Raw genomic sequence first — 15173 nt, forward strand, 5'->3', positions numbered from 1 at the left:
CACTTTGGTAGTCAAGGTAGGTGGCTTACTTGAATTTGAGATTAGCCTAGGCAACATGGTGAAACCCTGTCTGTACTAAAAATACAAAACACTAGCCGGGCTTGGTGGCACGTGCCTGTAGTTCCAGCTACTCAGGAAGCCGAGGCAGGAGGATCATGTGTCTGACATGTCACGGCTGCAGTGAGCTGTGATCTTGTGACTACACTCCAGCCTGGGCAACAGAACAAGACCCTGTCTCAAAAAAAAAGAAAGAAAAAAATTACAACACATACACACACACCAGCATGCCTACACAGCGTCAGGATCATCAGCATCACCGTCTTCCACCTCCACATTTTGTCCGTCTGGAAAGTGTTCAGGAGCAATAACATACATGGAGCTATTCTCTCCTATTGTAGCAATTCCTTCTTTTGGATTACCTACTGAAGGACCTACCTGAGGCTGTTTTACAGTTTACATTTTTTTTTTTAAGTAGAAAGAGTGCCTTCTAAAATAATGATTAAAAAATATAGTAAATATATAAACCAGTAACAGTTACTTATCATTATCCAGTATTATGTACTGTACATAATTGTATGTGCCAGACTTTTTTATAAGACTGTAGCACAGTAGATTTGTTTAGAGCAGTGTCACTGCAAACATGTGAGTAATGCATGGTGCTGTAACCCAGGAGTTTGAGATTGGCCTGGGCAATATGGCGTAACCCTGTCTGTACTAAAAATACAAAAAATTAGCCATTACAGTGGCTATGACCTCACTAGATGACAGTAATTTTTTAGCTCCATTATAATCTTACGGGACCACTGTCATATATGCAGTCCATTGTTGACCAAAATGTCATTATGCAGTACATGATTATCCTTTAGATCATCTCTAGATTACTTATAATATCTCTAATACAATGTAAATGCTATGCAGATAGTTTTTTGTTGTTGTTGTTTTTTGAGACAGGGTCTTACTGTCACCCAGGCTGGAGTGCAGTGGCATGATCAAGGCTCACTGCAGCCTCAGTCTCCCCAGGCTCAGGTGATCCTCCCACCTCAGCATCCCAACTGACTCGGACTACAGGCACGAGCCACCACACCTGGCCAATTTTTGTATTTTTTGTAGAGATGGAGTCTCACTATGTTGTCCAGGCTGGTCTTGAACTCCTGAGCTCAAGCGATCCACCCACCTCAGCCTCCCAAAGTGCTAGGATTGCAGGTATGAGCCACCACAGCCAGCTATAAGTAGTTGTTATGCTGTATTGTTTAGGGAATAATGACAAGGAGAAAAACTGAATATATTTAGTACAGATGCAACCAGCATTTTTTTTCAAATATTTTTGATTGTGATTGGTGAATCCAGGGATTTGGAACCCGTGGATATAGAGAGCCAAGTGTTTACAGAGAGCAGATAATGGAGAACCAATATACATGTGACTGGTATCCCTGAAAATAAGAACAGAGTAAATAGTACAGAAGAAAATGATCTGAAGAGATTTCAGCAGAAAATGTTTATGAAATAAAGACTTGGCTACAGATTAAAACAACTTAATAGATACAGGAAAATTTAGAAACACCCAGACCAACATTGATTCTTTTTTTCTCTTTTATTTTTTATTTTTGAGACAGAGTCTCGCTCTGTTGCCCAGGCTGGAGTGCAGTGGCACAATCTCTGCTCACTGCAACCTCCGTCTCCCGTGTTCAAGCAATTCTCTGCCTCAGCCTCCCGAGTAGCTGAGATTACAGGCCTCCACCACCATGGCCAGCTAATTTTCTGGTATTTTTAGTAGAGACAGGGTTTCACTATGTTGGTCACACTGGTCTTGAACTCCCGACCTCGTGATCCACCTGCCTCGGCCTCCCAAAGTGCTGGGATTACAGGCATGAGCCACCGCACCTGGCCCCAACATTAATTCTTATGAAAGTACTGTGCTCCAGAGATGAGGAAAGAATTCTATAAGCATCTAGAGAGAAGAAAACTATGTAAAATATAAATATTTTTAAAGTTTCATGCTGTGCACAGCAACATTATAAACCAGGAGATAGTGTAGCAATGCTTATAAAATGAGACATGAAGTCATTTACATTTTAGACAACAGAGGACCATTCTCAGATTTGGAAAATTTTGGGAAAATTTAGGTTTCAAGATTCTTTCTTGAAAAATCTACTTAAAGATATCCTTCTAACCAAATTTTTTTTTAAAAAATCAAGCAAAATTACAAATTATAATTATTAATGAGGTAGAAAATTGAGTCAAGAAGTTAGAAAAAAAATAGAACATCTTACCCCCAAAAAGCAGAAGAAAGAAAATAACAATGGTTGAAATTACTATAAAAGAAATAAAAAAGAAAAAAAATAAAGATCAATAAAACCAAAAGCTAGTTTTTTGACAAGATTAATAAAATAGCAAAACTCAGCTGGGTGTGGTAGCTCACATCTCTAATCTTAGCATTTTGGAAGTCTGAGGCAGGCAGATAACTTGAGTTTAGGAGTTCGAGACCAGACTGGGCAACATGGCCAAACCCTGTCTCTACAAAAAGTACAAAAAAAGTACCCGGGTGTGGTGGTGTGTACTTGTAGTTCCAGGTACTTGTGAGACTGAGACAGGAAGATCGCTTGAAACCAGGAGGTCAAGGCTGCAGTGAGCTGAGGTTGCACCACTGCACTCTAGCCTAGGTAACAAAGTGACACCCTGACTCAAAAAAATTTTAAAAATAAAATAGCGGCCGGGCGCGGTGGCTCAAGCCTGTAATCCCAGCACTTTGGGAGGCCGAGACGGGCGGATCACGAGGTCAGGAGTTCGAGACCATCCTGGCTAACACGGTGAAACCCTGTCTCTACTAAAAAATACAAAAAAAGCTAGCCGGGCGAGGTGGCGGGCGCCTGTAGTCCCAGCTACTCGGGAGGCTGAGGCAGGAGAATGGCGTAAACCCGGGAGGCGGAGCTTGCAGTGAGCTGAGATCCAGCCACTGCACTCCAGCCCGGGTGACAGAGCGAGACTCCGTCTCAAAAAAAAAAAATAATAAAAATAAAAATAAAAATAAAAATAAAATAAAATAAAATAAAATAAAATAGCAAAACTTTGGACAAGATTTTTGTTGGACTAAGAAAAAAAAGGTAGAGATAACAATAGTAGAAATCACGCTTATTATATTCATCTTTTTCATTAAGTTGTGATACAGTATCTCTTTCCTCATTTTTTGAGATTAGAAAGAACATAACAAGCTAGAACGTGTTATAGTACTTTCCAAAGACAAACAAGAAAAAGCAACTTCTTTCCTATTGTTAAAATCTATCTTTGTAGATTTTTTTCTGGTAGAGGGACATAGATAGTCACACTTTTACTCAAGGTAATATAATAGGAAAATATATAACATCCAAGCTGTCTTTCACATTGCTCATTTAGTAATTTTATTAGAAGAATGATTTTTAAAAGGTTAAATCTTTGTTGTCATTTTAAAAGGTTAAATCTTTGTTGTCATTTATCTTAAAGAAGAATTTTTTTTTCTTTGTAGGCAGTTAGTCCTTTTTCATTGACAACAACCAGTTCTTCGGAAGGATTATCCATTGGGAATTACATAGGCGTTGTCAATAGAATTGCTCAGAAGAAAAGACTAACTGTAAATTATGAACCATGTATATCGGGGGTACATGGGCCAGAAGGGTAAGACATAATTTGGCTTTTCTTTCTGTTTCATTGTATCTAAGCAATAAAGTTGGTTTATTTTCATGTCTAATTTTCCAGAAATATGTGTCCTTTTAAACATTCTATATGGAAGGTTTTATATGATTGATAGTAATTTGATTTATAATTTGTAATTAAAATGCTTAATTGCTGAAGCCATGGAGCCCACTTACCGTAATTGATCAAATTAGGGTAATCCTTTATTTCAGAGGTGTAGCTGGATGGTTTAGTCTGTGGAGCAAGAGGGTACAGGGTGCCACTGCTCAAAGAATGCAGAGATCTTTTCGTCATTGAGGACATGATGGTGGTAACTGTCTGAAAACCTCTCTGCCACATGTATAGAATGACTCTTCACCCTTGTCAGATCAGGGAGCTCTTTGTTCAGGTATTTGTCCTTCAAATTTGATTAAATGAACCATGTATCAGAAGGAATGAGTTTTAGCCATAGACTGAGAGGAGACCAGGATTTGAGGGATCTGATGAGACAGATAAGCTAGAGTTTCAAAGTTACTAAGAACGTCACCACTGAGATAAGATGTGTGGAAATGAGGGTAAAGAATGGATTGGAACTGAAAAAAGCAGAAATCAAAGGAGTATGAGGTGATTGTTTTTCAACTACAACCAACCAGTTAATGAGAAAGAAGAAAAAAAAAAAATCTACATGGCAAATAGTTCAAATCATCACTTTAGGATACTGTTCTATGAATTGACTCAGCTATTCACAGTCGTGGCTTTTGGGCCAAAAACGGGAAGAAAAACATGTGATAGTATTCATTGGAATGAAATAGTCAAAAGTGACTCTGTTGAGTCAGTCTTGATAATTAAGAGACTATTTTATTTTCTATAGCTCACTTTTTTGATTTCTTTGAATTATGCTCTCTAACGTTAGATACCTAAAAGAAAGAAGAAATCTATTTGCGGAGGGACAGTGTCTGAAAAAAAATAGGAGCTATAGAAATGATCCAGTCACTCAACCCAGCTATTTAACTCAGGGTCTAGCAGGGAAGACTCACCCTGTTTGGATGTGTTTCTATCAATGGCCTCCAATAGAAACACAAAGGAAAAGGAGTTCAAATACTGGAATCATTTTGCAGTAATATGCAGTAACTCTGTGATATAAATTGCCATGTCCATTGTTTTATCCCTTAAAAATAGTTCTTATATAATTGTCCAAGTATCCTGGCCTAACCACAAATGTCCTTACATCTAATGGGAGAGTGTGGACTTTAGTATAGGGAATCCACACTGCGGGGATTGTCTCAAATTTTTGTGCACATAAGCAGATGGCAGACAATGTTGACGTTAGAGCAGAATCCATGCTTTGCTCTTCGCCTACACTGTAACTTCATAGCTTCTCCTGTCAAACCCACTTTCTCTGCTGGCTTTTTCCTTCCCATTTGAGCACTGCTGAAAAAATTCACTGGACCTCTTTTCTTTTCTACCTCCATATCTTTTGACCTTTGGGGAATTAAAAAACAAAAAAAAATCACCACTTAGTGCCTTTGTGCCAGATCTTTCAGCAAAGCAACCAAAAATTAGAAATTGCCTGGAAAATGCAAGCTCAGATGTCAACTGATCCTGGTTATTCAGAGAAATTGGTCAGGCAGGTTACTGAGGGTTTAAATTATGCAAGATATGAACTATAAATCTATCTAATAAATTGGTGTCATCTTAAGATCTCTGTTAATGTTATTTTTTTTTAATCGTAAGTTGGATTTACTATATTTTTCATGTTTGGATAAGTACCCTCTATGATTTCTCCTAGATTTCATTATAAATGCAAAATGGGACAGAAAGAATATAGTATTGGTACAGGTTCTACTAAACAGGAAGCAAAACAATTGGCTGCTAAATTTGCATTTCTTGAGATATCAAAAGAAACCTCAGTGGTACGTATTGCCTTTGGATTAAATTTTTATGTTTTAAAATTCCCTCTGAAGTTGACTTCAGGTTAGACTGTGGTTACATTATGCCAAGACAGCCAGTGATTTAGCAAAATGATTCCTCCATTCTGTGTTGCACCAATGAGCCATGTGCCATGGGGCCATGGCTGGGTGTGGTGGCTCACACCTGTAATCCCAGCACTGTGGGAGGCCAAGGCAGGTGGATCTCCTGAGCTCAGGAGTTTCAGACCAGCTTGGCTTGGGCGACATGGCAAAACCATGAATCTACAAAAAAAAAAAAAAAAAAAATTAGATACGTGTGTGTACCTGTAATTCTAGCTACTTGGGAGGCTGAGGTGGGAGGATTGCCTGAGTCCAGGAGGTGGAGGTTGCAGTGAGCTAAGATCATGCCACTGCACTTCAACCTGGACAGCAGAGCCAGATCCTGTCTCAAAAGAAACAAACAAAAAAATTATCTGTCCTGTGATCCAGAAAAATGAAATAAAAAATAAAATAAAATAAAATCCAGACCAAACATCCATAAAAAAAATTATTAATCTTGTAATTGTTTGTGGTTGTGGATTTGGTAAATGTGTTGAAATAAATGTGACAGTACCCAGAAACTGAGCCTCTGTAGAGAAATAACTAGTTGCATTTAAGCCTACTAAGGGACTCTCTTTCTTTCAGAAACCTGACTCCATGTCCTCTGGTTCTTTTGCTGCTACTTGTGACTCCCAAAGCAACCCTTTAGTGAACAACTCACTGTAAGTGTAGACAAACAATTGAGATATTTAACATATTCATATTTCTGTCTGAAAGATAAATTTTTATGTTTAAGGAGAATTTAGAGAAAGAAGTGATAAAAACAGAATTAATAAACTAATAGTTACACCCTTTTCTTCTAGTGCTTCTGAATCATCATCTGAAGGTGACGTCTCAGCAGATACATCAGAGATAAATTCTAACAGTGGCAGTTTAAACAATTCTTCATTGTTTACGGTATCATATTAGTCTCGAAGCTTCCTACTTAATCTTATTTTTCTGTGCGTTTCCTCATTTAAAAATAACTTCCAGTATTCCACCATAATTTTAATATTTTTTCTTATGCACTCTTACTAAATGATAATATTCAGCAGCCTTTTTTTTTTTTTTTTTGAGGTTGAGTCTCCGTCTGTCACCCAGGCTGGAGTGCAGTGGCGAGATCTTGGCCCATTGTCACCTCCGCCTTCCAGTTCAAGCGATTCTCCTGCCTCAGCCTCCTGAGTAGCTGGGATTACATGCGCATGCACCACACCTGGCTAATTTTTGTATTTTTAGTAGAAACGGGGTTTCAACATATTGATCAGGCTGGTCTCGAGCTCCTGACCTCGTGTTCTGCCCGCCTCAGCCTCCCCAAGGCTGGGATTACAGGCATGAGCCACCGCGCCCGGCTCAGCAGCCCTTTGATTCTTTTTAAAATTAAGTTCCATTCCTCACCCTTCTACACGTCACTTCTGTCTTTCCTCATTCACCCCTATATTTTAATATATTCCTATGATTTTGCTTTTCTCTCCTACCAATGGGATAATATTTAAAGATTCTCTAATATAGTTTATTTGTGTTTTAAAAAATTAGAATTAAATTTAACATTAAAAGTAAACTTGAAATCAGATAATTTTTTGGCCTGGTGCAGTGGCACATGCCTGTAGTCTGCAGCACTTGGGAGGCCAAGGTGGGAGGATCACTTTAGCCCAGGACTTTGAGATCAGCCTAGGCAACATAGTGAGACCCTATCTCAAAAACAAACAAACAAACAAACAAAAACAAACAAACAAAAAACAGATAACTTTTTGGTTCACATAAGCAGGCAATGTTGAACTTAAAGCAAAATCCATGCTTTTGACGATTAGTGTTACAAGAGTATTCTGTTATAAAGAACTATAAAATCAATAAGAAAACGGCAAGCAACTCAGTAGAAAAATGTACAAAGGATATAAACAGATAGTTCAGAGAAGGGATACCCAAATGGGCAACAAATATTAAAAGCTGCTTTACTAGGTATCAGGAAAATGTAAATCAAAACAATTAGATACTATTTTAAACTCATTAGATTGGCAAAAAGTTAAGTCTTACAATACTAAGTGTTTATACAGGGCTTGATGAGAATACAGACATTGATGGACTAAGAAATTGGTCAGCGACCCATCTGGAAATACAGGAGGAAAGATAACAAGAGAAGGGAAGATGATTGATTTAGTCATCTGAAACTATTTCTCATTTTCTTTTGTTATAGAATGGTCTCAGAAATAACCAAAAGAAGGCAAAAAGGTGAGTATCATTATGCATTGAAGATATTTTGATCTGAAGTTTTATTTCAGACTTATGTATTGTTTTAAATACTTGTAGGGTATTGTACACCCTTATTTGAGCAGAGTTTCAGAAGCAGAAAGCTTGAAATCTATAAAATAATTTTAGATGTGTCGAGAGATATTTGAATATATGCACATGCTACACTGTAGACATAAAGCCCTATGGGGGTATCACTCGAGTAATTAGGTTAAGAGCATTATTTTGTAAGAGGCTGGCAAGGAATTGGGCTGTTTTCACTGTAGAAGTATTTTCAAGAGAAGTGTATTATTTTGCAGACAAGTAAGATTAAAATAGCATAAAAACTTGGATTATAAAAAGGTCAGATGCTATGTCAATTAACTGAAGAGAAAGGCAACGATGTAAATATAGTCAGAAATGAGAGTAAGATGGCAGTAGGAGCCATTATGAGCCACCAGTATATTCTGAACAGTAGATAGATGTATTAAAGAAAGATGATTCTTGATGTAGACGCTTGGATGGAGAGAAGAGAGTTCTGTACATGAGGTGCCCTCAGCCACGATTACTGTGGCAGTCAGGAGAGATGAGGAGAATGTGTGAGAAAGACTGTAAAGGAAGAGTGGACATGACTTGAGAGGATGGGTTCCCATAGCTGAGTGAAAGCATGAAGAAGAGGTAAAGGAGAAAGGATTTGAAGATTGCTTCACTTTGAACAGGATGCAGTGAAGAACCATGGCACTAATGGTGTTAAGAAAGTTAAGGCGTTAAGGGCTTAGAGAGAAGACAGCGGTTTGGATATGTTCAGTTTTAGGTGGTGTTTAAACTTCCATTTGCAAGTGGCTTATCATCAGTGAGGAATGACAGCTAGGATGAGGGTGTAAGGAGATATATTTCCTGAGGTTTTGAGTCTGGAGAAAGAAAAGCAGAGGTCAGTGACACATCAACAATGAGTGCTCGAAGGTGCAAAAAGGAACCAGAGGAGGGATGAGAAAGTATTAGAGGTCAGAGGAGAACTGTAAGTATATAGTTTTATAAAGAAAAAAGTTGGCTGGGCGTGGTGGCTCAAGCCTGTAATCCCAGCACTTTGGGAGGCTGAGATGGGCAGATCACGAGGTCAGGAGTTCGAGACCATCCTGGCTAACACGGTGAAACCCCGTCTCTACTGAAAAAATACAAAAAGCTAGCCGGGCGAGGTAGCTGGTGCCTGTAGTCCCAGCTACTCGGGAGGCTGAGGCAGGAGAATGGTGTAAACCCGGGAGGCGGAGCTTGCAGTGAGCTGAGATCCGGCCACTGCACTCCAACCCGGGCGAGGGAGCAAGATTCCGTCTCAAAAAAAAAAAAAAAAAAAAGAAAGAAAAAAAAAGAAAAAAGTTGGCTGGGTGCTGTGCCTTGCACCTGTAATCCCCAGTACTTTGGGAGGCCAAGGTGGGAGGATGGCTTGGGTCCAGGAGTTCAAGACCAGACTGGGTAACATAGAGAGACCCTGTCTCTACAAAAAATAAAAAGAATTAGTCAGGTATGGTGGCACATGCCTGTAGTCGCAGCGACTTGGGAGGCTGAGGTGGGAGGATCTCCTCAGAGCCCAGAATTTCAAAGTTGTAGTGAGCTATGATCAAACGACAGCACTCCAGACTGGGAGATGGGGTGAGACCTTGCCTCTTAAGAAAAAAAAAAAAAAAAAGGAAGAAAAAGGTTAACATTAACACTAAACAAGTTATATTTTATTTCAATTTCATTTGAGTTTTACATTCAACTCTTAATTTTTAGATCTTTGGCACCTAGATTTGACCCTCCGGACATGAAAGAAACAAAGTATACTGCGGATGCGAGGTAAGATTGTAAGTGCTGAAGAAAGAAGGGGTAATGCTGTAGGTAGATGTTTTTGGGTAGTTGTCTGTGAAATGGCCATGATCCTGTTGGTTGAAGATCTTTGAATAAGGTTAACTAGGCAGGGTCAGAACATGAGTCTTAGGCGTTTCATTAGGAGAGGGCCCAGGAATGGGACGACCCACGTTATGATTTTGTTCCCAAACCAACAATCTATTCGGTTGTTTTGATATTCCCTTAGCTTTTTAGCCCTTTATTTAAGTTTCTCATCAGCGTCTTTTACTAGCCCTGATTGGTTGAGATAAAAGCAACATTCCTCACCCAATGAGAGGCAGAGGTCCCCTTTTTCAGCCGTTATTAGATCTAGTCCCCATCTATTTTGGAAAACTACTCCAGCCGAGGAGTCTAGTTTGTCTTGGACTCTTATAATGCTTCAGGCCATATCTTCTAAAGAACCCTGTAATTCTGTGGAAAGAGCTTTAAAGTATGTTAAGGAAGTGGCCAATCTGCCTGCTCCGAATCCAAGTCTGGAGGTTATATCCAAGGCAGCCATTAAAGGAATGATGTGGATGACCTTCCTCTTCCTAACATATTGGATGGATGGAACAGGCAAAGGTTGGCTGGGAGGAACTTTTCCAATGGAGGGAGAAAGATAAACTAGGGTACAGGTTCCAGTCCAGTTGGTGGGGAGACAAAGATATGTGTTGGTGCCACACACAAAAAATAAGCCTTTGTCATAAATACAGGTGGAAATATGGAAAGAAAACAAGTGAATTAAAGATGGGGTGTTTTTTCTTTCCTGTGGTTCATTACTCCAAGTGGACAAGGAGGAGGTCAAGGAGACACCCACTATAGTAGCAATATAGGAAGAGTTATTTTTTTACACACTTAATGCGATTAGATGTTGCACCATTAATATTGAGCCATGGATAAAGGTGGGCTCTAGGGACAGCACACATTAGGCCAGAGGCATTGGTTGAGGGAGGGGCTGTAGAACGAGTGGGTTGCAGAAATGCTCCATTCACTTCAGGTGATACTTGGTAGTCAACTTGGTTAGTGTGATGGTCAGCGGAGTGTTTAACAATGATAATGCGGTTGCATTGGTTAAGTGTTAAGGATCTTACAGGGAAATTTCCCTCAGAGGCTGAAAAGCAAAGTGAGGCTTCTTGTCAAAGGGGGGATGTGTTTAATTAGGGGCCCTTCAATGGGAGGGTCTTGTGACTTAAGGCGTTGTAGGAGTTGTAATAGGTTTGAAATAATTTGTTGGCCTGATTGGCCCTGGAAGTGGGATAATCTCCGACCAGAGGGTCAGCTCTTTCAAAAAAGGAATTTATAGCTTAGGGTTATGTTTTCTGTTAAAAGGTCATGAAGGGGTGTAGGAAGGGATGTATAAGCTGAGGAAGACAGTGATAAACACATCTAGCATTCTGGAGCAAAGGAAGAGTTAGCTTGCAGCAAGAGGGATTGTGTAAGGTTTACAGAACGTTCTAGTTTGATAGCAGTGAGGAGTGATTCTATTGGTGTGGTTGATGTGATTAGGGAATTTAGATTGAAAGAAATAAGCAAAAGGAGGAAAAAGTTATTTGGGTAGGAGTAAAGTCCTGGAAAGTTCCTTGAAGCCATAAATCCCGTGGAATAGTAAGGAGCTGATCAGGATGTATAATGAGAGTTTTGTAAGGCTACCACTGAAGGTGTTGGGGTCCACATGTTTCCTAAACAAAGGAATGAACACACAAGACAACACAGGACGAGACAAACATGGCGGCCGCCCCGAACGGCACACTCTGCTTTATTTTATACAATCGGTTGTGGAATGTTGCCAAGTCACAAGTCATGTGTTGTTTTTCTGACCTTTTCCTGACTTTCTGGTTTCTCAAGATGTTTACACATTAACCAGTCCCCAGGGCCTGCTGTTTGCAGCTGGCTCCTTTGTCCTCCCTGTTTGCAGGGAAGGAATGCCCTGCTTCGTTTGCAAGAGCAGTACTTACCAGGAACGTCTCGTTTGCGAGCACGTAGTCCTCTACAGAAGGTCTGTAACAAGGTTAGTTAGGAAGCAATGAAAGTTTGAGAGAGAAAGAGATGTAGCTGCTTAGGTGAATTTCTGTTCCTTTTCCTCTGGGATTCGTGTAGGGCTGGGACCTTTTACCAGAACCCAGTTTCCTGACTGTAGGAAGGGATTAAAGGAGTTGGCGACAGGTTGTGGCAAGTATTTGTCAGCATATTCCCCAATGAAATGGCAGATGGTATGCAGAAGAGGGGAAATGAGAGGGGTTGTTAGAGGTGGGGCTTGACCCCCAGATGGAACAAAAGGAGCATGAGTTCAAATACTCATGCTCAAAACTCCCATGCATGAGTTCAAAGAGGCTGAGCATTAAAGGCTTCCGTGGGAGTGCCCGAATTTTCAGAAGGGCCAAAGGTAAAAGCGTAACCCAGTCTTTATGTGTTTGGAGTGAATACCTGGTGAGGGTGCTTTTTAGAATGCCATTCATTTTTTCAACCTTTCCTGAAGATTGAGGTTGATAGGGGATGTGTAGCTTCCAGGTGATTCGTAGGGTTTGTGCAAGTGTTTGAGTAATTGGAGAAATGAATTCAGGACCATTTTCAGATTGAAAAGAAAGAGGCACCCTGAACCAGGGGATGATTTCTGTTATTAATTTGGAGGTGACAGTTGAAGCTCATTTCTTGGTTGTCAGAAAAGCCTCAACCCATCCCGAAAAGGTATCAACCAGAACCAAAAGAAATCGAACCTTTTTTACTGGGGGCATATGGGTAAAATCAATTTGCCAGTCTTGTCTTGGAAGGTTCCCCTGTCTTGATGGGTTGGAAAAGAAGGGAGTCTAGTGTTGAAGTGGGGTGAAGCTTTCTGGCAAATAGAGCATTGATGGAAAATGGCTTTCAACTGTTCCTTTATATCTGGGGTTATGTGTATGTGGAAACTTAAGAAATGTTGTAGAGGGGAATGGCTAGTGTGGAAGAGGTTGTGGATGTCCCATAACAGAGTTTGTTTGTTTGTTTGTTTGTTTGTTTGTTTGAGACAGAGTCTTGCTCTGTCGCCCAGGTTGGAGTGCAATGGCATGATCTCAGCTCACTGAAACCTCCACCTCCGGAGTTCAAGTGATTCTCCTGCCTCAGCCTCCGGAGTAGCTGGGATTACAGGCGTGCACCACCATGGCCGGCTAGTTTTGTATTTTTAGTAGAGACAGGGTTTCACCATGTTGGTCAGGCTGGTCACGAACTCCTGACCTCGTGATCCACCCACCTCGGCCTCCCAAAGTGCTGGGATTACAGGCATGAGACACTGTGCCTGGCCAAGAGTTGTTTTTTCAGGGTCAGGTAGGACTAATTTGTTTTGTATGAACCAGTATGGGAGTTTGAATTGTCCCCCCGCTGTGATTAGTTGTTGTATTTGGTGTTCGGGTTAAAAGGAGGGGATATGTTGTGTGAGGGGAAATAGATATTGGAGAATTGGATGATGGGTTGAGGTGTGTTTTGCCCAGTAGTCAGCCTCACAGTTCCCTAAAGAAATGTGGCTTTTATCTGATTGATGTCATTTGTAATGGATAACTGCAACCTTTTCTGGAAGTAGAGCAGCCTTTAATAGAGGATGGATTAGTTTTCCATTAATGATAGGAGTTCCCTTAGCTGTGAGATAGCCCCTCTTGCTCCAAATTTGGGCATTGGAATGGTTGATGTTATAGGCATATTTAGAATCGGTGGTATATATTAACTTGTGTGTTTTTTGCTAGGGTTAATGCTCTTATTAGGGCAACTAATTCTGCTTGTTGGGAGGATGTGCCCAAAGGCAAGGGGGCAGCCTCTACGACTCTTCTAGGTGGAAGAGAGCGGGTATCATCATCATATCTCTCAATGATGGGATATCCTGCTTGGAGGGGAGGGTTTTTTGATGCGCTGCCATCTATAAATCAATCTGGGGCTCCCTTTATGTGAGTGGAAGTAAGGTGGCAAAACATGGTGTGAGAACTTTCAATTAGATCAGAGCATGAGTGTTGGTCAGAGTCCAAAATCAGTGTTGAAGATAAAAGAGTAGCAGGATTGCGGGGTGAGCATCTATGAAGAGAGATGGAGGGCTGAGGAGGGTTGAATGTAGGGCTTGCATGCGAGAGGATGAGATGGAGGTGAGCACCTTACAGCTGAGCATATCTTGTAGACTGTGAGAAGAAAATACCTGAAGAGGTTCGTAGAATGTGAGTTTGTGCCTCAGGGATAATTAAAGAGGCTGTGGCAAAAATTTTTAAGCAAAGGTGCCAGGTTTTGTAAATGGGGTCTAGTTGTTTTGAAGAATATGCCACTGGTTGGAGGGAATCTCCCATGGATTGGGCTAATAGTCCAAGGGCCTGATTATGAGAACTGTGTAAATATAGATGAAAAGTTCTTAGGAGATTTGGAAGGCCTAAAGTGGGGGGTCTGTAATAAGGCACATTTTAGGTGACAGAAAGCATGATAAAGGTCTGGGGTGGGAGTGAGTGGTTGCTCAAGATTTCCTCTTGTGTGTTCATAAAGAGGTTTAGTGACAGTGGCAAAATTTGCTATCTATCATCAGAAATATCCCACTAATTTGAGGAAAGAAAGTAAGTCCCTTTTTGTCTTAGGAAATGGGATTTGCTTTCATGCTAGTGGAATTTCCTGGGTATTTGGAGTTATAATTAATCCTAGCTATGAAACATTTGGAGAGGTTAATTGGGCCTTCCTTTTGGATACCTGGTACCCACATTCAGCCAACAAATTTAAAAGCCTGGCTGTGTGTTGAATACAATGTTCTAGAGAGGGACTGCAAAGAAGTAAATTGTCCGTATATTGAAATGAGACGCTGGGTTGTAGAGGTAGTTGGGAACGGTCCAATCGAAGTGCCTAACCAAAATACTGAGGGCTGTCCCTAAACCCCTGGGGGAGGACAGTCCAGGTGAGTTGTTGGGAGTAGCATGTGTCAGCATCAGTCCAAGTGAAAGCAAAAAGGTTTTGAGAGGAGGAATGTAGAGTGATAGTAAAAGAAGGCATCTTTGAGGTCTAATGCAGAGAAATAGCTAGTGTTGGGAGGAATTTGCAATATGAGGGTACAGGGGTTTGGAACAACAGGATAAACAGGAACAATAGTGGAGTTGATTTGTTGCAAATCCTGAACCAGTCTATAGGAGCCATCCGGTTTTGTAACTGGGAGAATAGGAGTTCTGTGGGGAGAATGGGTAGGGTTTAAAATATTGGCAGCTAGGCCAGGTGCAGTGGCTCATGCCTGTAATCCCAGCACTTTAGGAGGCCAAGGTGGGTGAATCACCTGAGGTCAGGAGTTCGAGACCAGTCTGGCCAACATGGTGAAACCCCATCTCTACTAAAAATACAAAAATTAGTTGGGCGTGGTGGCACACACCTATAGTCCCAGCTACTCGAGAGGCTGAGGTAGGAGAATTACTTGAACCTGGGAGGCAGAGGTTGCAGTGAGCCAAGATTGTGCCATTAAACTCCAGCCTGGGT

The 15173-nt window shown here is 40.7% G+C and overlaps 1 protein-coding gene across 1 annotated transcript in view; it reads left to right on the forward strand.

Moving 5' to 3' along the window:
• The window catches only part of EIF2AK2 (eukaryotic translation initiation factor 2 alpha kinase 2), a 54419-nt gene that overhangs the window by 13195 nt on the left and 26051 nt on the right, over window positions 1–15173 (forward strand). The window contains 6 exon segments of the mRNA XM_033176025.1: window positions 3500–3648; window positions 5435–5558; window positions 6240–6316; window positions 6458–6551; window positions 7825–7859; window positions 9627–9689. Coding sequence (XP_033031916.1) covers window positions 3500–3648; window positions 5435–5558; window positions 6240–6316; window positions 6458–6551; window positions 7825–7859; window positions 9627–9689 — 542 coding nt within the window.

Source organism: Trachypithecus francoisi, unplaced genomic scaffold, assembly GCF_009764315.1.
Source record: "Trachypithecus francoisi isolate TF-2019V2 unplaced genomic scaffold, Tfra_2.0 Lachesis_group17, whole genome shotgun sequence".
In the NCBI taxonomy this organism is placed as follows: domain Eukaryota; kingdom Metazoa; phylum Chordata; class Mammalia; order Primates; family Cercopithecidae; genus Trachypithecus; species Trachypithecus francoisi.